General features: G+C 36.0%; 1 protein-coding gene and 1 long non-coding RNA gene across 2 annotated transcripts in view; one reads left to right on the plus strand and one right to left on the minus strand.

Moving 5' to 3' along the window:
• Window positions 1-22620, minus strand: part of ADAD1 (adenosine deaminase domain containing 1) — a 50329-nt gene extending 27709 nt beyond the window's left edge. The window contains exons 1-9 of the mRNA XM_008530606.2: window positions 22078-22620; window positions 21522-21701; window positions 20565-20753; window positions 18001-18168; window positions 12295-12363; window positions 8092-8217; window positions 3838-3961; window positions 1486-1656; window positions 263-492 (exon numbers count right to left, since the gene is read on the minus strand). Coding sequence (XP_008528828.2) covers window positions 263-492; window positions 1486-1656; window positions 3838-3961; window positions 8092-8217; window positions 12295-12363; window positions 18001-18168; window positions 20565-20753; window positions 21522-21693 — 1249 coding nt within the window. The 5' untranslated portion in view covers window positions 21694-21701; window positions 22078-22620. The remainder of the gene's footprint in view (window positions 1-262; window positions 493-1485; window positions 1657-3837; window positions 3962-8091; window positions 8218-12294; window positions 12364-18000; window positions 18169-20564; window positions 20754-21521; window positions 21702-22077) is intronic.
• Window positions 22363-25168, plus strand: part of LOC139081822 (uncharacterized) — a 59415-nt gene continuing 56609 nt past the window's right edge. Inside the window, exon 1 of the long non-coding RNA XR_011537222.1 lies at window positions 22363-22561. This is a non-coding gene — a long non-coding RNA (uncharacterized lncRNA). The remainder of the gene's footprint in view (window positions 22562-25168) is intronic.

Consider the following 25168-nt stretch of genomic DNA (forward strand, 5'->3'; position numbering starts at 1 on the left):
TAAAAGTATAAGTTCAAGACAGAATACAGCTAATTGGCTAAACTGAAGCATTCTTAGTAACCTAGTAAGATGACAAAAGTCACATTATACTAAGTATGAATACAAGTTACCATGAAAAGCTCAACAAAACAGTGGATCCGTTTTTTTTTTTTTAACCTTAAATAAAGCTTCATGTGTGCAAAATCTGATTTCACACGGATAAATAAAATACAGTGTATTTAACTTAGTGAAAGATGTCAGGAGATACTGAAATCCCACTCACCGACAAGTATATTGCTGATATAAACTGGCTGTATAAAGTGACTCAGCAATGCTCCCTGTACACCGAGCACTTCCCATCTTGTTAGTTTGTCACTTGAAGACATACTGCTTACTCTATTAACAACGTCTGCAGGACAGTAGACAGTCAGATAAATCTTGCCTTCAACAGCCACATGGAGACTCAGTTCTTCATTGGCTTCAAATGCAGATATAGAATGTGGATTAAGACGCCTAGAGAAAGAAAATAGTGTCTCCCTTTAAAAAACAAAGCTGACAAAGCAAAATCTACATTTACGTAAGAATTGCTCTCAAACATGTTTAACTTGCCAGTGTACATTTAATTCCGGTAATAGAAACAGATGCAAACCCAAAGCAAGGTAGGAATGGAGTGACTTTGTTCCACAAGATCAATACCAAACAGAAATTAACCACATTAAGAGCTTCCCACAAAGATGAACTCCATATTATTGCTATTCTTTACGTCCCTTAAAATCAAATGAAAATCTTATTTTTGTTCCTACCATAGTTCGTGATTTTTTCCTCCATATGAAAAAATTTAAAAACTACAAGGTAAGGGAACAAAAAAAAAAGAAAACTGACAATTCGTACTCAAGATTCATCTCCAATGAAATATGCTAAAACAATAAAACCTAAAATTATTTTTCTTGAAGTTTCTCTCTGCGAACACTCATTGTTCTTGTTTTCAAAGATGTTACTGGAAGGATTTTTAACAAAATATTAACCACGGTTATCCCTAAATCGTCAGACATGAAGTGAATTTTACTTTCTTCTTTGCGTTTGTCTGTACAGTTTGAATTTTATGCTGATGCTACCCATTCATTAAGATAATGAAGTTTTGGCCACAGATTGTGTATGCTTAACTCCTGTACTGGTATGTGAAAAGTGCATTAATCCATACTTTCCTAAAGTTTATGAAGTCCTAACACTAGAGAGGAGTAGAAGACTTTGAATAGCACAGAAAAGAAAGTGGTGAGGTGGAATATTTAAGTACTGGTAATGGAACATTTAAGTAGTAGTAATAGATCAGATTGAGAAGAGGGGAGAGAGAAAGAATTTGTGGCCTCTCACAGCCTACAAATAACACCTGAAGTCCAGAGGGGGAATATGAAAAGATATGAACTTACCTGTTATATTGCTGTAGGATTTAGAATATATCATACAGTCATCCTAGTTGCTTTTAAAAACAATGTTCATAATACTTACAATTGTGACTTAATCTGGGCTGATCCTTTAGGCAACTGGTTCATATAGAGGTAAATGTTGATATTCTGTTTGAGAGTGAACAGATTAGAAGCTGGTTCTGTACAAAATATTGATTTTTCCATCATAGCAGGATTTTTGCTATAGAAGAGTAGGAGTTGTCTATAAAAGTACCTAAAACAAATGGAGTATAATTTTATTAATAAAATTTAAAAATGACGTATTTTAACAAGCATGATAGTCATATGTGTCATGAGCAATGTCCTTGTATGTCACAAGTTTTGATATTGATAAAAACTCCTAAAATAATCTTAACCTTAATGAAAAATTAAGTCCCTTGAGAAGTCCTCTACTGGAGCCCAGTCTGCCCTGTGACCTCCCTTAAAGCACCAGTCTTAACTCCTCCACTCTCATTTCACATTTGAGTCCTCAAATGATCCTGCCAAAGATCCATTTCTCTACTGATTCTTCCCTTCTTTCTCAGACAGTTCTGTCCCCTGCCTCTTAAGTGAAGCGTTAATTTTCTGCCTTACTTCTCTTTCCCCTTCCCTGACAAAACAGACAAACAACATCAACAACTTTGGTTCCTGCTCCTTAGTAGTTCTGAAGACAAAAACACAAGAGCATAGGAACAACACAATGAAGACCCTAAGTTATATTAACAAGTGAAGCAGATCTCCTGAAAGACTACTACTAATCAAATCAGGGACAGATACTATTTTGCTTATTAAAAAACCGATTTTAGGGGCTGGCCCCGTGGCTGAGTGGTTAAGTTCACGCGCTCCGTTACAGGTGGCCCAGAGTTTCGTTGGTTCGAATGCTGGGCACAGACATGGCACTGCTCATCAAACCACGCTGAGGCAGCATCCCACATGCCACAACTGGAAGGACCCACAAGGAAGAATATACAACTATGTACTGGGGGGCTTTGGGGAGAAAAAGGAAAAAAATAAAATCTTAAAAAAAAGTTTAAAAACAAAAACAAAACCCATGATTTTAATGCTATCATCAAAAATATGTAATAAAAAATTAAGCACCAGTATATAACAGTGCCAAGCATGAAAAGAAAGAATTATCAAAGAGGTAGCTTTAAAGAGGTCAACCTGAACTCAACAAACACCAAGGTGAATGGAAGGACAATGAGTTTCATTATTTTCATCAACTTCCGCCAATTTTCCTTTTAAAATTATAGGATTCTTACCTTATTACAGATATATATGTTTTTCAGAAAAAATACTATGTCTAAGTTTGTTTTAAAATCCTCTGGCAAAAAAAACCACCGCTTGAGCCAGCCCCAGTAGCCAGTGTTTAAAGTTCAGCATGCTCCGCTTCGGCAGCCTGGGTTCAGTCCCCAGGTGCACAACTACGCCACTCATCTGTGGCAGCGGCCCACATACAAAACAGAGGAAGATTGCCCACAGATGTTAGCTCAGGGTAAATCTTTCTCAGCAAAAAATAACATTAAATTAAGAATTCTTTTTTAAAAACCACCAACAAAAAGTGAGGATGCATAGCTTAAGTAAGAACAGCAGAATGCTAATAATTGGATATGCTGATAAGTGGATATGGCATCACTGCTGATAAGAGAATGATGGAATTCATTATCCTATTCTCACTTATGTGTGTATGAAAATTGCCATTAAAAAAGTTTTATAAAGAGTAAGCCCAATGGCTTAAAAGAATCAAAAGCTGGTGGATATTGCAGGAGGTAATGCCTATTTCCCACTTCTCATGTTTTCATATGAAAGGACTTCAGAAAAGTAGCACTCCTGGCTTCTCTCTTACCTGCTATTCACTCCTCTTTAAAGGAGCAGAGTGACTAACGAGTTTGGAAAAAAACTAGACATGCTCACCTCAGATCCTTTCTCTCTTTCTCTTCGAGATCTGCCAGCCTAAAGAATACCTTATCTACACTTTGCTATATTGTAAACTTTGTACAGACCTCATGAGTGGAAATCCATCAGTTTCTGATGCTGCCTTTGCATAAGTATGTCTAGTTCAGGGGTGAAATATTACCAACCCTACTTGGTCCAGATCTAAACCTATATTCTTCAAATACTTAGTAATAAAAATGGCATTTTTATCTTAAAAAGAAAAGGTTGTAAAACTCTTAAAACTAAGTACATAAGGTCTTGATAATACAAGCCACTAAAATCAACAGACTAGACATTGCAGTTACTATAATAAGGTTTCCAAAAGTGACACAGAAATAATCAGATAGCTTGGATAAGAAACTGTCACATCCTTGGATCAACGACCAGCAAAATTCCATTTGAAAATAAAGCTATGTACGTGGTTACTTTGTGCTGAGAGCATTAATATTTGATGGCGTTAAATATATTTGTTACACCTTACCTAAGGAGAGACCTTCTTGCCGTAACAACAGCATGAGTGTCATGCAACACTCTTCCATCTGGCTTAATGCACTGGCTGTAATTGTATTCCCCTGTGCCTATAGCTACAACTTCGTGCTGTCCAGCTGAGAGGAAAAGGTTAACAGTAACATGTTATTTTGATCTCCTTCTTCAACCTCCACCTCTAACTTACCATTTTAAAGTTAGTAAAATATATTGACCAAAAAGATGAAAAAGATAATTCCAGGATTTCAAATACAAGTTTGAAAGTGTTCTAAGAAGCAAAATTTTAAAAATAAATATCTCAATTAAAAAGTCGACTTTTATAATCTGATACTTCATCTAAATTTTTACCACAATCAACAGAATCACCAGATATCCTTTCAAATATGCATGTATTTCTTCTACATCTAGATTTATTTGGCTTGCTAAGAGACTTTCTTTGTCCTTCTATTTCTGTCTTAAATTATCTACATATAATGTCTCTAATTTTTCCTTAATCCACTCAAACGCTCTACAAACCAAATCATGGTTTCCTTCTCTGTTCCACTAAAACCACTTTTATTGAAGAAACAAGCACCTTACGCTTTTTTCAGTAGTTCTGCTCCACTTACGTTTTTGCTGTACCTCATCTGAGATTTCCTTGACATTCTATGCTCAGAAGATACACAATTCTTTTTTCCTTTCACATCCTAACTATGGGGTCTTTCTATAGCCCAGTCACTAGCTCATTGCTCTTTTTTCTCTAAAGATTCTCCTCTCAATATCTTGCTCATTCTGTTTTTCATTTCTGTGTTGATGATTTCAGAAAATCTCTGGTCTAAGTTTTTCAAATAAAGTTCAGTTTCACATTTTCAACTAGCTAAAGGATTTTCACTAATCCAACAAAAATTGCTGAGGTCCTACCAAGAACCAGGCACTGAAGTAGATGGCAGGAATAAAATGCTGAACAAGACATGCTCTAAAGAAGCTTCTAATAGGAGAGACATTAAAAAAAGACTAAAACCACAAATTGTGATAATTGCTTTAAAGGAAACAACTAGGGGGCTAACGAAAACAATAATGGGGGGAGAGGTTACCTCATGCAGACTAGTTGGGAGAATCCCTCCCTACAAAATGGAATTTAAGTTTCAGTATGACTGAGCATGAAGAGTGAAGTAAAGAGTTTTCCAGTCAAAAGAAATAGCTTGTGCAGATGCCGGGCAAAGAGAGACCAATGTAACTGCTCCAGTAAAGGGAGGGAAGAGAATGGCATAAGGCGAGGTTCGAGACAGTGGCATGATAAACCATGCTAAGGAGTTTGTGGATTTTACCCAAGAGCTATGGCAGAGCTACTTAAAGTAAGGAAGCAAAAACCATATCGGGTACATTTTAAGATCACTCCCCTGTGTGGAGAATGCTATATGTAAGGTTCAAGAAACTGAATTAGAGGGCCTGTTACGGTAGTCTAGGTAAGAGACAATGACTTAAGACTCAAATGATGGAAGTTAAACGGAAAAGAATGATCATATATGAGGTTGAGTTTGGGGATATAATCAAAAAGGACTTAAAGATGAATTGTAGGGTGTTACAGAAAAGGATAAATAATGGATGACTTAGGTTTTCAGTCTGAGCAACTGGGTGGATGCCATTCACTGAGATGGGGAATGCTGGAGGAGGACTAGGATTAAATGGGAAAAATTAAAGGCTCCATTATCTCTAGTGTAGCTGCTCCAGTTAGGGGTAGTAAAAGGGTAATTACACAGTGTTAGTGTAAGTTCTGGAATGGTGATGTAAGTTCCAAGTTATAAAGGGCAATAGTGTAGCCAAGAATTTAGCTTCCTTTTCAACTCTGTAATTTGGCCTGCAGTGTTTCACGGAGATGATAGAGTTTGATAACGCAGAAGATAGAGGGGATAGCCAAAAGAAGGACATTCATCAAGATGTGAGAGGGAATGGAATCAGGCTTTAAGTGAAGGGATTAGTCTATAAGAGAAGAGACCCTTCCTCCACTGTAACAGTAGAGAAGATGGATACAAATATAGTAAAGTATACAGATTTGGTGGCAGAGGACAGAAGGTAGTTTTGATTTGATAGCTTCTTATAGACCCAATTAAAAATTATGAGACAAAGCCATTAGTTGAGAGCAAGGATATAAGAGAGGCTGTGGGGTATTTGAGGACAAAGCAAAAGTATGAAACAGCCATCACAGGGAATGTGTGACCAATCCTACTGGAGACACAAGCTGGCGGCAATGAGAAATACCCATTTGAGGCTTCTAGTAATACATTTAAAATGTGTACTGATTGTGTGAATTACTCCAGGAACATGTACTTGATTTTAACTCAGGCTTTCCCCACCACACATTCACAGTCATATTTCTAAAACCAATTTATTATTCTCACCCATGCTCTTCTCCACACAACTTCACATCACTTCCAGATTCCCTGTGCATATGGAAACACCATTCTCCTATGATGCTGAAATGATGTTATTTTTTATTCATCTTATTTCATCTATCATTTGTCGCCACCTTCATCTTATTACGTTAATTTTTTAGAAATATTTTTTTCTCTTCCTGTTCATATTTACCTCAACTCTAGTACAGTACTCCATCACAAGCATCTAAGCTGGGATTCTCTAACTCAGGTTCAATCACTGTAACATTTTTAAAAAATTGTCTGTTGTCAATTATTGCTTAAACATCAATTTATCTTAATCATCACAGATACAATTTAAGCTCTTACTAAACACCAAGTACTGTACTAAATACTTACATTATCATATTTAATCCTAACAACTCCTGGAAGTAGAGGTTATTATTTCTATTTTTAAGAAATGAGAAGAAAATTGAAGCAGAGATATTAAGGATATAACTTGCCCAAAGTTATTTAAGTAGCACAGTTGAGTATGACACTAATGTTTCCATAATTATAGTACATTATCAATCCCTGTTCAAAAATCCTTCACAGCTTATTATCTATCTCATTAAATCTAACTTTTGACTAGCTTTTAAGCCACTCCATAGTCTAGTAATATCCTACCAACCTAACTGTATTTTGTATTACTCCTGTGTATATACTATTCTGCACTAGAAATAAATTTCTCTCTCATTGTCCCATAAACAGTTTTCTAACTGCTGCTCTCTTCCCTCACGTCCTTCTCTCTCCAAGAATATCTTCCTTTCCTCTATTTATTCAAACCTAACTAACCCTGAAAGTTTTAGCTTAAGTCTCACATGCTCCCAGTTCTCTATCTATGAATTCTCATGCATTTCTGTATTACAGAAAATAGTTTTTAACTTTTTTTTATCATCAGACTTTCAACAGTATATGTACATCCTCTCGTCATTTAGATCATAAAACCTCCTTAAGAATGGGGCCAAATCTCAAGTTGTTTTTATATCATCTATCTTATTCAGAGACGAATATAAAATTCAAACACTTAATCAATGATCAGTCTAGAACATTAAAGGGTAATAAAAGATAAAATGTAGCTGGAATCACATCATAACATCCACAATAAAGACCAGAGGCTCATGGCTTTTCATATTTTAATCTTTTCTTACTTGAAAATGAAGAAAATACATTAATTTTTATAGAGCCTTTCTCAACATTTGTTATAATGGGGATTATATTTCAGATGGGTAGTGGTTCCAATAGAGTTATTGTTTAAAATGTTAGGCATTTACTATTCTGCAGTTCTCTCTTGGCTCCTGGTCAGTATACGTTATCTCTATCTTTGAGAACCTTTGTGTTTAATGACCCACATCTACTAGAAAAGGCCACTTCAAATCAACGTGACACCGTTATCAACAGGGGTAAAGATAGTTAATTAAAATACTAGTATAATACCGGGCTGGCCTCACAGTCAAGCGGTTAAGTTCACCCACACTGCTTTGGTGGCCCAGGGTTTGTCAGTTTGGATCCTGGGTGTGAACCTACATAACACTCGTCAGGCCACACTGTGGCAGCATCCTACATAGAAGAACTAGAATGACCTACAACCAGGATATACAACTATGTACTAGGGCTTTGGGGAGAAAAAAAAAAAAGAGTAAGAATGGCAACAGATGTTAGCTCAGGGCCAATCTTCCTCACCAAAAAGCATAAAAATAAAAATAAATAAACATCTTGCAAAAGTATCCTCAACTGGGGCAGTACTAAAGAGACAGTGATGAAACGCAAGATAAAAATCCATTAAAAAATACTACTATAGTATAGTTCAGATCATTAAGATATTTGTTTTTCAACACATCCCAGATATTTGGACTTACCTCTTTCAATTACAAAAGCTGCCAATGAATTGCTACATTTCAGATATTCTGAATGAGCAGAAACTAGTTGATTAAATGTTTCTTTAACAATCTGTGAAATCTTGGCATACTGAATATGTCTTCCTTCTAGAAAAAAAATGCAATATGGATTTGAAGAACATTGTGCTATCTCTCAGAGGCTTCTATTATTCCTATTACAAACTTACAACTCAATGAGTGAATAATTTACAGAGATATGTAAGCAAGTTTTAATTTACGTCATGACTGAGATTTCAAAGTATTCAATTCTAAAAGAACACAAGCTATTGAACTTTTTGGCTAACTTCTTGTAAAAAGATGTCTTAGTATTACATATGAGACAATAGTGATTTATATTTGGTTTTATATTTTATATTTATATATTGATTTATACTTTATATATCTTTATTTGATTTACATATTCCGAAAGATTCAAAAGTTATACAGGACACAAGACAATTCTTCGTTGTATAGGATTGTCCCACAATGCCAGACAACCAACATCTCTTGAATGACAGGAGTCTTCCCCAATCACTGTGACAATTAAAATACTCTCCTTAGTATTTGCCCCACTGAGTATCACTGCAAAGCACTAAGCACTTAAGACTCTTGATACTGTTCCATGTTCCCACTAAAAAAGTCCCAAACTTTGAAAGGGGATAGCTTTAAGTAATTTGGATTACCGTAGAACATTTTACAACCAAGAATATACATCAAAAGTTACCCATGGATTTTTTTTTTTAAAAAACACAACAGAGCTTGAGATTCTGGAGTAAGGGCCCTGGCCATCTGTTGTTCTGTGTATATATGCTTGCGTATCCCTAGTGTTCTAGGGAGGTTGCAGAATCACTTAATATGGTATTTCTCAAAGTTTAGTTGTAAGCCACTGATAGTTACTGATGTTTCATGATGGTTGCTAAGTAGCCTACCAAGTGGTTTACAGTCCACTTAATATTTTCAGAGGGGAAAAGCAATGGAACAACTTCGCTCTCATGCATTACATATATATGAAATGTATAACTAACTATAATTTTCACAAAAATTCTTTTTACCTGCTTAATAAACATTACATTAAAAAGGCACACAAATGATAAAGTTTGATGTTAGCAGTCTCAGCTAATATTCTGATAACTGGATACAGCTCATTTCACCTAGCCCATCTAAATGTTTCTGTTTATATTTGTTAAACTTGAATTTTTCTTTGTTAATGTTAGTGCTCTCTTCTTGATAAAAAAAAGGTAAAGTCACATTATCAAAAAGACTAAAAGAACAGTCAAAAAGTTAACCAAAAAATGAAGCTCTAAAAGGAAAGAAGAATGAACTACTGGTAAGTTGTTTTATCCAATCACAAAGTGTACAATTTGGAGGTGATCATTATTAACATTGCATGCTGGCATATATTATTTCACTTAAAATGGTCAAAACCATAAATTTGTGTTGTAGAAATTAGCTTTTGGCCCTTATCTAGTAAAAATATGAATGAGAAGTACTCAGCAACTTGCCTCTGCTTATCACCAAAAACTCAGGATATAGGAGAAGCAGTATTCTTTTAATGTTATTTTAAAGTTTAACTATTTATTTAAACAGCAATACAAGCGAGATACATAAGTCTCCTGCAAATGAAACAACTATTGCCAGTTTCTTACGGATATTTTGAGAAATCATCTATAAAAATACACATACATCACTTAAAAAAATAAAATTGGAGCATGCTAAAACCCACTTTTTGCATTTACTTGGTCTTGGGCATCATTCAAGGGTAGATGTTAGTGCTACCTCACTCTTAATGGTTCCACAGAATGAATGTACTACGATTTATTTAATCATGGACTATACAGTTAGCAAAAATGTGCTATGACATAAAATAGAAAATAAGTTCTGACAGAAAATCATGTGTGTGTGGCAAGAGAATGTTTTGCTGCACATTAAAAATGTTGCACCTGAATATCATAAAGAACATTTGGGAGTTAACACATTCATCTTAATTCAGTGTTGAAAGAAATAATATTGTGAATATAATCAAATCTTAGTTACTAAATGTAACTATCATTAGCATGTATCTGAAGGAATAAGGAGCAAGTGCAATACTGTTTTCCCTATACACGTGTGCTGGCTATTATGGAAATAAATGTTCTCACCAATTATTGGAAATGAATGATGAGATAAAAATATGACATACATAATGCCAATTAACACCATTTCTTTGATTCCAAGTTGCTAATTTCAAGCAACAGTATCATGAGTCACCTGAATCTATCTTCAGAACTAATATACAGTCATGCACTGCTAAAATGGGGATACGTTCTGAGAAATCTGTCATCAGTGCGAACATCTTCGAGTCTATTTACACAAACCTAGACGGTATAGCCTACTACATACCTAGGTTACATGGTACTAATCTTACAGGACCACCATTATACATGCGGTCCCTTGTTAACCGAAAGATTGTTATGTGGCACGTGACTGTATCACTACTTTTAATGAAGATATGGTCCAGTTAAAACAAGGCAAAGCAGACAGGCTAGAGGCTGGCCGGGTTGCTCAGTGGGTAAGTTCACACTTTCCACTTTGGTGGCCTGGGGTTCCCTGGTTCGGATCCCGGGTGCGGACATGGCACCACTTGGCAAGCCATGCTATGGCAGGCGTCCCACATATAAAGTAGAGGAAGATGGGCGCGATGTTAGCTCAGAGCCAGTCTTCCTCAGAAAAAAGAGGAGGATTGGCAGCAGATGTTAGTTCAGGCTAATCTTCCTCAAAAGAAGGTAGACAGGCTGTAAAATAGTGATACCCTCTATAACTGGCCGAACAGGATCTGTTCAGGAGATTTTTGAGGCTCTCAAATCTTTTTTCTTCAAGTGATAATGTCCAACTCCTGTGTTTACTTGTAAGCTTGAAGGATGATGTTTGCTCTCTTTTCTGACTGATATTTGACTTCTATCAAACAGACAGCCTACCAAACCTGACTCTACTCTTGTATTTCTTTAAACATACTGTTAACCACATACACCTTCTTCCTCACAGACTGATCTGTTTCCTCAGGTAATAGTAATCTACATTATTTGCCCATCATTGACCTGGGATTCTATCCCAGTATTCATTAAAAATGTCCACAGAGGCTGAAATGAAAAGGCTAGAGTCCTGTTCCATATTAAGAGATCATTGCTATTGGACTGATCCCTCACTGCCCTTCTGGTCATCACTTCTTATGACTGTTAGGTCAAGTGACTATATGTAACAATTACTAGATTTTGCCTTTTGAATGTGCCTATTTTCCCGGGTCTGTTCCTTTTACTCCATGCAACCACACAAACGTGCACATCCTTTCTTTGTCTCAGAAAGACAATGAAAAACCAAGCTTGAATAGGCATAAAACTGTTTACAAATCCTAACCTCCAGTCCAGGAAAAGAGAGAGAAAGGCTCTCTTTCTTTTTCATTTTAATCCTACAAATACTCGAAATTTTAAAGTCTGATGTGTTGCCACTATGTAGGCAATGTATAAATTAAGAATAATTTCCTGCCTTTCAGGGGATTCATAATCTAATGGGAAAAGCACACAACAACTAACATACAATGTTAATATGATAAAGTATTTTAATAAAATAGTTGCTATTTAGTGAGCACCTACTGTGCACCAGGCATGATCTAAGAATTTTACATGTATGAATTCATTTAATCCTCATAATGACCCCAGGAGGTAATTATTGTTATGGCCATTTTACAGATGAAGAAATTAAGGTGCACAAAGAAGCAATTGGTCCTAGGTCATACAACTAGTAACTTCAATTGCAGGTGTAGTTTTCTTGGGCTTGAGTGACAACTAATTGCCATTAAAGAAAGTGAAGCAATTATCCGAAATAAATACCCCAACCATCAAGCACCAGAGAGTCACTGGTTTTCATTAATAACAAACCCAAAACAAAGAATTCTCAAGAAAAGCAGTTACATAAAATTGATGAACCATCTCCGTATAGAAAAAAAGCCATTTTTTCAATCTTTCCTCTCTGTTCCTTATCACCTCTAATTTTTAGCAGAGTATGGAAGAAAATTCTCCTCTTTGTAGAAGTGTGACAGGTTTGAATGATAAAATATTAATGTATATTTTCATACCTATACATATTTAATTATGTTGTAATTTTTAATTGGGTTACTCTTCTAAAAAGAAAGATCATAAAGGACTTTCCTACCATAATGTACTTTTGAAACATATGCTGGTTCGGGTGAAGTAACAGGTTCTGCAGGGATAGGAGGAGGACCTGTAAATATAACAAAAAGATAAGGAAACATGAAACTTCAATGTGCCAAACAGCAGGTACCTCACTTTTCTATAATAAAATAGCAATCCAACATTGATTATTTTTTCTGAATACCTCTGGCAACTCTAGGCCATCAAATATCCATTAGCTCAGCCTCAATAAAATGTCTTTCCTATACTGAACTCAATTATGCAAACACTTTTTGGGTTTCCTAATCTTATTCTACTATACGGCTTGCTTCTAATACATCCAACGTTCTGAAAAGTGGTTAAAATGAAACCCTGATTTATATGCTTAAAAACAATTTTCTATTTACAGTAATACTATGTAAAACGTTGAAAATTAACATTCTATCGAAAATTAATAAGTAAAAAATTATCATTTTTAATGTTATTTTACCAGAGTGTTTTCTAGGGGAATACTACAAAGTTTTCAAAGCTCTTAGTCCTATTCTTTGCGATAGCTTTCCAATTTGGTTCCCAAGTTAGAGAATCCAGGAAAAACAAGAAAAGAACAAGACACTAAACCAAAGGAACAAAAAAAGATCAGGAAAGTTTAAATGAAGAGGCACCAGGAGCAAAAGTTCAACTAAAGTAGTATTTCTCAAGAATCATTCATAAAGACAAAGAAAGCAAACAGAACTTGTACTTTGGACTTAACTTTGAGAAAGATGAGAAACTGGTTGAACATACAGAAGCCAGCAAGGAGAGATTGAGAATGTCATCTTGGGGTTCACATTACTTAAGCAAATGCTGACCATAGTTAGATACATACACTCTGGACTTTAGATAAGCAGAACTGTAAAGACTCAGAGAAAGATATGCAATTTTCCCTTTTACTCAAGTGAGTAGCACTCAAGTAGAATGAAATCTAAAGATATTAAATCCTGTTTATCAGACAAAAATAATTTCAATAAACAAAATGTGACTGTACAAGTTGGTCTGCATCTTAAAACACCATATACTGCAGGCAAAATAATCTTGAAAAAGAAGTTGGAGGACTCACACTTCCTGATTTCAAAACTTACTGCAAAGTGACAGTAACCAAAACAGCGTAGTGACTGCATAAAAACAGATACATAGACTAATGGAATAGAATAAAGAGCCCAGAAATAAATGTTTATGTATGTGGTCAAATGAATTCCCAAGAAGGGTGTCAATACCTAATTCAATGGGGGAAATGACGGTCTTTTCAACAAATGATGCTGGAAAAACTGGACAGCCACATGCAAAAGAATAAAGTTGGATCCTTACCTAACACTATATACAAAAATTAACTTGATTTGGATCAAAGACCCAAACTAAGGGCTGAAACCATAAAACTCTGAGAAGAAAACAAAGGAGAAAAGCGTCATGACAATGAATTTGGCAATGATTTTCTTGGCTATGACACCAAAGGCATAGGCAACAAAATATGGACAAATTAGACCTTAAATTCAAAACTTTTGTGAATCAAGGGTCACTATTAACAGAGTAAAAACCCAAATCATGGAAGGGGAGAAAATATTTGCAAATCACCTATCTGATAAGGGATTGATATACAGACTAGATAGAGGATTCCTAAAACTCAACGAAAAAACAAACATCTCAATTCAAAAATGGAGAAAGGACTTGAATGAGACATTTCTCTAAAGAAGATACACAAATGGCCAACAGGCATATGAAAACATGCTCAACTGTCACTAATCATTAGGGAAAAGTAAATCAATGCCACAATGAGATATCACATCACATCCATTAGGATGACTACTACCAAAAAGACAAAAAATAACTAGTGTTGGTGAGAGGTGGAGAAACTGGAACCCTTGTGCCCTGTAGGTAGGAATGTAAAATGGTACAGTCATCATGGAAAACAATACAGCATTTCTTCAAAAAAGTTAAAAATAAAATTGCCATATGATAGGGCCAGTCTGGTGGCATAGCAGTTAAGTGCACAGGTTCCACTTCAGCGGCCCGGGGTTCGCCACTTCGGATCCCGGGTGCGGACATGGCACTGCTTGGCAAGCCATGCTGTGGCAGGCGTCCCACATATAAAGTAGAGAAAGATGGGCATGGGTGTTAGCTCAGGGTCAGTCTTCCTCAGCCAAAAGAGGATTGGCAGTAGATGTTAGCTCAGGGCCAATCTTCCTCACACACACACAAAAAATGCTATATGATCCAGTAACTCTACTTCTGGGTATAAAACCAAAAGAACTGAAAGCAGAGTATCGAAGAGATATTTCTACACTCAGGTTTATAGCACCATTACTCCCAATAGGCAAAGTTGAAGCAATTCAAGTGTCCACCAATGGATGAACAGATAAACAAAATGTGGTTGTTATATATACATATATATAATAGAATATTAAGTCTTAAAAAGGAAGGAAATTTTGACACATGCTGCAAAATGGATGAAATTTGAGGACTTTACGCCACATGAAATAAGCCAGTCACAAAAACATAAATACTGTATGATTCCACTTATATAAGATAGCTAGAGTAGACAGAAAGTAGAATAGTAATTGCCATGGGCTTGATGAAGTGGAGAATGAGTAATTATTTAATGGGTATAGAATTTCAGTTTTGTAACATGAAAATAGTTCTGGATATTGGATGTGCAACAAAGTAAATATACTTAACACTACTGAACTATATACTTAAAATGGCTAAGATGGTAGATTTTATGTTTTATATACACGCATTATAAAATTTTATTTTATGTTATTTTTACCACACTAAAAACTTTTTAAATTATGTTTTTAAAAGAGGTATCGAAATAAACTAAACTTAGAGCTAGATTCCTAAATCATTGGGCCAAAGTGTGAAAGATTTCCAAAACCTAACATATTATCATTAATCACAATGCCCTTGAAAAAAATTAAAGCAAAAGAGTTTTTATACAGTTAATAAAAAAAATACTTAAAAAAAACCATGTACAAAATATGAAAGAAGATATACATCAAAAATAATTCTGATGAGTTCAGGATTTTGAAAAAAATTAAGTTTTTTAAGTTTTATGTTATAAATGAGGAAGAGGAGACTAGAAAAATTAATGTAAGGTTAACAGCAAAGAGAAGAAATAATTGACTCATCTTCTATACCCTTTCACAAGAAAAATCAATCTTTAAACTCAGTTGTCCAGATCGAATATTTTAAAGAAGAAAGTGTAGTTCACTATAAGAGAAAAGATGACCTAACTAAATTATTTCCAGGCTCTGTGCCAAGAGAAAAAATATTTTGAAAGAACTTTTAGTCTCAATTAAGGCACTACTGGCACTTTTTGAGAAAATAATGGTGAATATAAAAGTCGTGTCAGTGGAGACGGGAAAATGCTACCTTAATTTTCACAAAGGACAGAAAAAACACTTGCTTAAAAACATGAATTGTAAAGATTCTAAAGATTGTAGACCACTAGGCAAAACAAGTGCTGGCCCTAAATAAACATTTTGAAAACAGTGAAAAAGCATTTATCATGAGAAGTCAACCATAAATATCCTTTTTGGATAATTAAATGAGATGCTTGGGAAATTCTGTAAATATGTTTTAACTTGATTTCAACCAAGTATTTTAGTTCCTTGAGGGTACAGGACAGGTCTTATTTGATTCTAGATTCCCAGTACCTACCTACAGTCCCTGGAACATAGCACATCCTGATAGATTTATTGATTCTACTGCATGCTATGGTTGGAAGGAAACTGGGAAAATATAACTAGGGACACACCCAGGTGGTCTGATGGCTGATAACATAATCACTATATGTAAAGAATCTCCATTAATAAACTGAAGGAATGACTTAAGAATATTATTTGTCACAGGTTCTGTATTTCACATTAACTTGTTAAACACTCTGGAAAGGCAAGGGTATATCTATAAAAAAACATAAATCTGAATAAACCACTAGTCATACTAAGTTCTAGGCAAGCAGGATTTATTCACTTTACGCATAAGACCAAATAAATGAATGACAGACAAACACGAAAGTTGGTAAGGTTATCACATGATAAAATCAGGACTCAAAATTGTCAAAATTGACTTCATATTAGAAAGATGGGTTTCTAGGTTAAAGTCATTACCTTCCAAATATTTAAAAGAAAAAAAATCAATGAAAACATTATCCATATGACAAAAAAGAGGAAAAATCAAAAGAAACCATAACATGACGCTTATCAGAGGTTTATAGTAAAGTCAAATGTTAAATTTTCTCTTAAAATATTCTTTGATTATGTCAAAAACCACCTAATTTTATGCCCAACAGAAAATCATTAAAAACAAAATAAAAAAGGATAGTCAAAGACACTGGACAAACACAAAAAAATAACTAGAAGTAGCATCATGAGTATTAAAAAGATTTCAAGATGAAATATATATATATAAAATATACACATAAAATAAAAAGGAGTAATTTTATATTGAATTAGAAAAGTATACTCTACAACAAAAGTGAAATCATTGCATCATTGCTCTTTATAGTTCAAATAACATGTAAAAAACAAATCCAAGTATTTTAAAAAAAGATAAAATGACATTTATAGTGACAGAATGTATAAGACATTTACCAAAATCATCATACCGAACCCTAAAAAACTATTAAATCTGAAAAATAGTGAACAGAAAATAACATAAAAGTTAACATTTTCTTAAGTACCTATTAAATCCAAAGTATGACAAACTATTTGAAAACGAGAAATCCCTTTTGTTTTTAATTAACAGAAAAATAAAAACATATGAAACAAGAATTCAACTTAGAGAAAGGACAAAATGACCTTAAGTACTCCAAAATAAAAATTGAAATAGACAAAACCAACAAACAAGAAAAGTCCAGTAGTAGAATAAAGTAATGATTTGAATTTTAAAAGAATGCATTTATCACCACTTTAAATCAAACAAATTTTAAAGTTGTCTCATTTACAGGTAAACTCAAATATAATCTAACATGAAAAGAATATTGACAAAAACTGCCTACTATGGTAACATATATAACATGCTAACATATTTCTCAGAGTGAATAATATTTAATAAGAACTACTATTATTTGATTATGTATTATTCACCAGGCACTAGTTAAAGGCTTTGCATGAATTATTTATTTAATCCTAATGACAGCCATACGATGTAGTTACTATCATTGTCTCCACTTTTCAAATGATGAAACTTAGAGGGCAAATAACTTGTCTGTCCAGGTTCAACATTCCACCCTGAGCAATCTAATTCTGGAGTTTACACTCATAAGCTATTTGCTATACTACTTTAGGCCATTATTTTCTTAAGTAACTCTACCATTACTGAATTTAACATAGGCAAACATGACAAAAACAGCATTAAAAATCTCTAAGTATTAAATGCACAGTGTTACGTGCATAATAAGAATCCAGTAAGTTATAAAGAAAACCAAGTGTCAGGACTCGAATCCACTGACAACTTGACAACTTATCAGACAGTTCAGCAACATGTTTATATTTTTTTGGTGCTGAAATAAACAACAGCATTTTAACTACTACTAAATATGTCAGCAATCAGATAGCAATGGAAAGAAATTATTCAAATCCTGCTACTTCTATCTTGTAGTTGCCAAGTTAACTATTCATTAACATAAATCTTTCAGATGATCACTTTTGGAAAATGCTAATTTTAAGAATACTTTATAATCAAGAATATTTACCTGATGTTTCTAAAATTCTTGGTTCAGGTTCATCCAATTGTAGAAGCTCATCAAGAGCTAATTTTGCTGCATTGGATCTAGACTCCTTTTTATTTAGTCCCAGTCCAGTCTTGTATTGAATACCATCCACCACGGCACAAAAAGCAAAATATGGTCCCATAACATTACCTTGAAAAAGAACTCAAATGAATGCTCCAATACTTCACAGTATGATCTTGCAAAAGATGTCTATTACATAGGAAAATATCCCAATACAAAAATTCTGGAAAACTATCTCTGCCTATCAGACTTTTTGTAGTGCCCGTACAGGTTACAAGTAAAGCTGGGTGGGCCCCTCAACTAATTCTGAGGAATCCTTCAAGCAGCCAGGTTGGCTCCAGATTCAGCATGAGTGGTAGTGCCAGCTTTAGAGTACAGGTCATACATGGAGAGACAGTGTCTTGTATAATGCCTAGCCTATAATCCAAATATATACAGAATACCCAATGAGAAGTACAATGTGGAGCCTCTGTCAACATCTCTCCTTTCAAACTTCAATACGGTCATGCACTGCATAACGACCTTTCAGTCAACAATGGACTGCATTACCATGGTAGTCCCATCAGATTAGTACCATATGTAGCCTAGGTGTGTAGTAAGCTATACAATCTAGGTTTGTGTAAGTACACTATGATGTTCGTACAAGATGATTTCACTGTATCCCCGTATTAAGTGACATATGACTGTACCAATAAAATTGAATTTTTCCCATGTCATGAGTGCCCCGATACTCTTTTAAGCTCCAGAACAGAAGAGATCCCTTTGAAGAAACTCTGTGCACCATCAGGGAGTCATGGTAAGCAACTCAACCCACCATAACCTTAAGGCAGGTAGACAGAGGGAATTCACAAGGAAAACCAAAACATAAACAATAAAAGACATGCTAGAGAATTAAACTGAATGTCTAGTCATCAAAAATTCCTATAAGGATTACCTCTACACACTTTTACCTAGTTTTCATATTTGCCTGATGAAAAATGAAATGGAATCATCTTCTAAATTTACAGGCCAAAGATTTTTCCAGTTCAAGTTTTACTTGTTGGTATTCAGACTTTAGAAGACCTTTAGGAAACTTAAGTCTCCACTCTAGTTATGGATGGCAAGGTACAATGTCACTTCACTAAGCCTCATTATTATTATCTTCTCATATATTACATTAACTTCTGGGAGTTATTTTTAAGATGTATATCAAGGTTTTACAAGCAACTCCTGACTGTATCTAGGTAAACTGCTTTCCTCCTCCTGTCTGTGACCTCAGTTTCCCACGTTCCTTCCTTCATGATCAGCTGGGTTCCAATCCAAATTTACTAAAGCTGAGAATATTTTGTATATTTAACAAGTGGCCTAGATGATTCTTACGTGTGAGATATTAAACATCAGATTTGTTAATTAAGTACTCTGTGTCAGAGTGCTGAGTCTCTAAGCTTCATTCTGTTTATATCCCAGGTTCTCAAACTTTAATATGAATCTAAGTCACCTGTAGAGCTTGTTAAAAATACTAATACACTGATCTAACTACCAAACCTACTGAATCAGATTACCCAACTAGTACTATGCACATAAAATAAACACTTAACAGTCATGGGTTATGTTTTCGAACAGTTTTTGCTCAGATCAACGAAGATTTGCCCTGATCAATTTTTTTTCTTACTTGACCAATAGTTTACATTTTCCAAGAGCAGTCTGAGAAGAATAGAGGAAAGTTAACTAATTACACAGAAATTAAGCTCACAGTATTGATCACATGAAGTAATCCAACCTGCAGTAACAGGACGTAGGAAAACTCCACCTTCTACATTAATATTCTATTTCGGTCATCTGCTAGTTTACTACTATTTCATCCAAAACAAGAGACTGGAAACTTGACTTCACTATGACAATCTTTACTAAAATCTCAAAAACTTCAAATTCTTTTGCAAAGATGCTTTGAGACCCATATTGGCAATAGTACCAGGAAGAGAAAATTAAAGAAACCACACTACTTGATATTGTATGAAGACAAAAATATACACACACACATATTATGTACACATATAGAGATTTTTAAAAAGATTATGCTTTTTTGACTCGCATACTTTTAGCCTGAGTATCAAGCATGTAGGTACTATTTTGACTATAATTTTTGTTAGGTATCATCATCACAGAATCCTTCTCATAAGATAATAATCACAGTCCAAATATTTAACATCCCTACAAAAGCGTGTTTATTCTACAACTAGTATTTACATCTGAAAACAATCCACCAGGCTGATGAGATTTCAATTCAACTAGCCATACACAAAAAGTTAAAATTCAATGATTATAAAAATTTCGTATATGTGAGTTATTTGCAGAGGCTCAAAAGGCTAAAGAAACATGAATACAAAAATTTCTGAAGTATACTTGTCAAAACATACTAGTAGTTATCTAACCCCAACATTACGAGAATATAGAAAATAATCAAATGTAGTACTACTTATATGCTCTGCTTTTAACAGGAAAATGTTTCCCAGTATTGTAATAACCAGATATAATTTTGCACTTGCCTGTTGTTACTGTTTCCTTAAGGTCAAGCTGAACTCGCTGCATCTGTGCAAACTGGTGCAAGGCTGACACGGGATTTATCTCTCCACGTTTGTATTTCATTATAAATTCCTTAGGTATTTTTTTTGGAGGAAGGACAGGATTTAAAACAGATGAAAGACCTTTGGAAAAGAACGGTTCTGGAAAATTACCTAAAAATAAATGTTTACACTTGTCAATTTGGTAAAATGAAAAAATAAGCAAAAGCACTAACCCTTTCCCTAAAAGGGAAGACCGTCCCAGACACACTTAGTCACATGTGATTTTCATTACAAATAAGTTTCTACTAAATAATTTTAGCACACAACAAGTGCAACCTGTTACTGTACCTATCTTCTAGAGTACTATTTTGCAAAGGAGCCCCACCACTATCATATCATTAAGTGATATCAAAGACTCAATTTCAGTAACGTCATTGTCTTCCGAGGCTCTCTAAGCCACTTTTATGCACAATGTCACTAAGGCCTAGAATGGAGTAAGACACAGATCTGGGACTAGAACCTAGTTTCTGTTTCCGACTATTTTATACTACTTTTCACACTGAATTCAATCGAATTTTTAAAGCGTATTTGTCCCTGCAGTATACTTAACACTGTGCTGAGTGCCACGTGGAGAACAAACCAGTGTTATGTCCAGCTCCTTCCCTGAAGGGGCTAACAGCCTCACCCCAAAAAGGCAAGGCACACTCGACGTGAACAGTCAAGCGGTAAAAAACAATTAAGTGAGCATAAGGGGAAGGATTTCTACAGGCCTCCTACAGTAGCGCTGGAAGTCAAATCCGGGTTCCAGGTGGGACGTGGCCACAGGTAAACGGATACATATCCAGGAAATATTTAAACGAGCGGCTCAACAGAACTCACTGGCCATTCTAGAATTTTAAAGAACTTAGACATTACCGCAAATGAAAAAGCAGCCCATACCCGTCACTTGCGTAACCTTGGATGCCATATTCGACAGGGAGTAACTCTCCGAGCTGTAGCCCGTGGGCGCAGTTACCGTCTGGGCGGATGGCTGAACCGGCAAGTTCTTCTTCAGCATCTGAGCAAAGCTAGGGACCCGGGAACTCTGAAACCAGTCATTGTTGCCAGACATCTTCTCACCTACAAATTATAAGAAAGTGGGCAGAAAACGAAAAATAAACCAAAAATACTCAAATAAAAAAAAAACCCACAATTCCATCAATGGCCTTTACACACACACTCACACAAGAGCTAAATCACTCTGACGTCACGACGCCTTTGCGACTAGAGTTTTAGTAGGCGTGGAACCTGTCCTCTCCAACTCCCTTCCACAAGCACTGCTACAAAGGGAGAAGGAGGAGTCAGGGAAAAAGCTGAGAAAAAGAAAATTCAGAAACATGAGCCTGCAGCGGCCCGTTGGCTGCCTCCCCAGGCCCAGCCCAACCCCCACCCACCAAAATTATCCTTCCTGCCCTGTCGGGTGGACCCCGCGGACGGGCAGGCAGCTCACACTCACCAGCAGGCCCGGCCGCAGACTGCGGGCTTGCCGGCCGCCGCAGCTCCCGACGCCGTTGCTCCCTCCTCCGGGTATCAACCTCTCTTTACGTCGCTCTGCGTGAGAGCCACGCGGCGAATGCGGCGTCTTTCAAAAGCGTCCTCGCGGCGCCCCTGCACGACCCAGAGGGACGCCCCCGTGCCCCACTTTATCCAATCACCAACCGTCTCTGCGGCCGGCATTCTCGGCTCCGCACCCGGCCTTGTCCAATCACCAACCGTCTCTGTGGCCTGTGTTCTCTCCCTCACACCCGCCTCGTCCAATCACCAGCCGGCTCCATAGGCTGCGCTCTCGCCCCGCGCCTGTGCCCCCGCTATGCCGGCCACGCTTAAAGACTGGCTCGCCAAGTGAGGAGGCACCAATCGTGGCACGCGCTCGAGGCCCGTCAGTGCCGGCCTAGTTCTCTGAGCGTGGACACTGGTGCCCTGACTGCTGGAGAAGTGAGGTAGAGTTGCGCAGTTCTGCCTCTTCACGCCCTTCACCGCCCCACCCCTTGCCGTCCTCAGAGGCCGTTGCATTGGGGCCTCCTTACCCAGGGGGCTTAGGGGCTGTCCCCAGGTTACCTGTGTGTGGGTGGTTTCAAGGAAACCCTTCGCTTTATCCCCACTTGCGTATTTACTGTGAGAAGATGCCAGTGGACCAGGCTGGGTCTCGACCGTGTCTTTCCTGTTTATGGGAAAAAACAGCGTTGGACTCTTGTGGCAGCTCCACTGGCGGAGCCCAAAGGGGAACAATGTCACAATCGTGAAAACAGATCGGGGCGTTGAGAGCTAATGGCTCTATATCTGAGTGACAGACCCGATGTGGGTTCTTTTTCAATTCTCTAGTAAAAGTTGGAGGAGGCCCTAATTGGAACTGTCAGCTGATCTTTGAAAGTAGTTTTGATAGTAAATTACTAGACAGGTTTTGGCACGTAATCCAAAAGCAATTCAAGGAATTGAGTGACATTGTTATAACAAGATTTAAATGCCTCTCTACGTTTTTATACAGACAAGGTTTCTCGAGAGTTAAATCTGTTTTTTTTAAATAAAAAAATAGTAGTAGAATTTGATGGTATTGTACTTCCTTATAGCAAAAAGTAATATCCATCCACAAATACATGGGCTTAATTGGGAGAAAAAGCCTCATTCCTCTCATTAAGCAGATGCATTTTCAATAAAATGTATTTTTCCTTAGTAATTATCAAAATGTGTAGATTATGTTGCTTTGATCAAGTACCCCTTAATAATTGTAATGATAACTGAATCCAGAATTTTTCTTTCTTAACATTTAGAGGCTTTGGCTTACAGGATATTAAAAAATTCAAATGTTGTTGCCTAGAAGTATGATAAGGAGGATGAATAAAACTCATAAGGACAAAAATAGATAATTGTATCAGGATCAGATTTGAGGAGGGACATGGAAATAGAAGCTCAAGAAGTAAAAGGAATGGTGAAAAATTACTCTTGAAGTATATGTATATACTGTTTTATTTTGAAATAGTTTTAGATTTACAGAACTGTAAAGATAGTACAGACTTCCTCTATAGGCTTCCATCCAGTTTCCTGTAATGATAACATCCTGCATAACCATAGCGCATTTATTAAAACTAAGAAATTAACGTTGCTGCCACACTACTAAGTATACTACATGCGTTATTCGGATTTCACCAGTTTTTCAACTCACGTCCATTTTGTATTCCAGGATTCAGTCCAGGCTACCACATTGCACTTAGTGGTCACGTCGTCTTAATCTTCTGTGTTCTTTGATAGTTTTTCAGTCTTCTCTTGTTTTTCATGACCTTGATACCTTTTTTTTTTTTTAGCTTGTGGACTTTCTGTATTTAATAATAACATTTAGGGTTCCTATTAGGGCAAAGTAGGTTGCTTTTACCCGTTGGGGGTTTTTTGGTTTTTGGTTTTTTTAGAATTCTTATACTTTATTGATAAATTAAATGTTTTATCATTATGAAGTATCTTTTTTTTGTATTGCAGTAACATTGGATTATAACATTATATAGCTTTCAGATGTACCTAGTAATATATTTCGAATTCTGTGTAGATTACGTCATGTTCACCACCCAAAAACTAATTATAGTGCATCACGACACATGTGAGCCTAATGCCCCCTTTTGTCCTCCCCCACCCCCCTTTGCCTTATGGTAACTACCAATGCAATCTCTGCTGCTGTGTGTTTGTTTGTCGTTGTTTTTATCTTCTACGTAGAGTGAGATCATACAGTGTTTGACTTTCTCCCTCTGACTTATTTCACTTCGCATAATACCCTCAAGGTCTATCCATGTTGTCACAAATGGCCAAATTTCATCATTTGTTATGGCTGAGTAGTATTCTAGTGTATATATACCACATCTTCTTTATCTGTTCATTCCTCAATGGGCACCTAGGTTGCGTCCAAGTCTTGGCTATTGTGAATAGTTGATACCTTTGAAGAGTACTGATTGGATATTTCATAGAATGGCCCTCAATTTGGGTTTGCCTGATGTTTTCTCATGGTTATATAGGAGTTAAGGATATTTGGGAAGACATACAGCGGTGAAATGCACTTCTCATGGCATATCAGGGAGTACATGATAACAACTATTGCTGGTGGTGTTAACCTTGATGACTTGGTTAAAGTTGTGTCTGTCAGGTTTCTCCACTATAAAGTTACTGTTTTCCTTTATCTTTACTGTCTTTTAGAAGGAAGTCCAGCATACACAGAAGGAGAAGGAAACCAAGGTGTACCTTCTGAAGAGTGGAGTATCACAGAATTTGTGGACATATGTTAAAACCACCATATTAATAAACATTTTGAGGGAGATAATTGGAGGCTTTGCAAATATCCTGTTTCACTCTGGAGTTTCACCCACTAATTTTCATTCATCTTTGGATCTTTCCTGAAGCAGTTATTACTGTGGTGTTTTGTTTTGTTTTAATATGTTTTCTCTGCTAATTTTTTTTAAATTAAGATGTAATTGACATATAACATTATGTTAGTATTAGGTGTACAACACAATGATTTGATTTGATCACCACAATAAGTGTAATTAACATCCATCACCACACAGTTACAA

This window comes from Equus przewalskii, chromosome 2, assembly GCF_037783145.1.
Source record: "Equus przewalskii isolate Varuska chromosome 2, EquPr2, whole genome shotgun sequence".
Taxonomy (NCBI): Eukaryota; Metazoa; Chordata; class Mammalia; order Perissodactyla; family Equidae; genus Equus; species Equus przewalskii.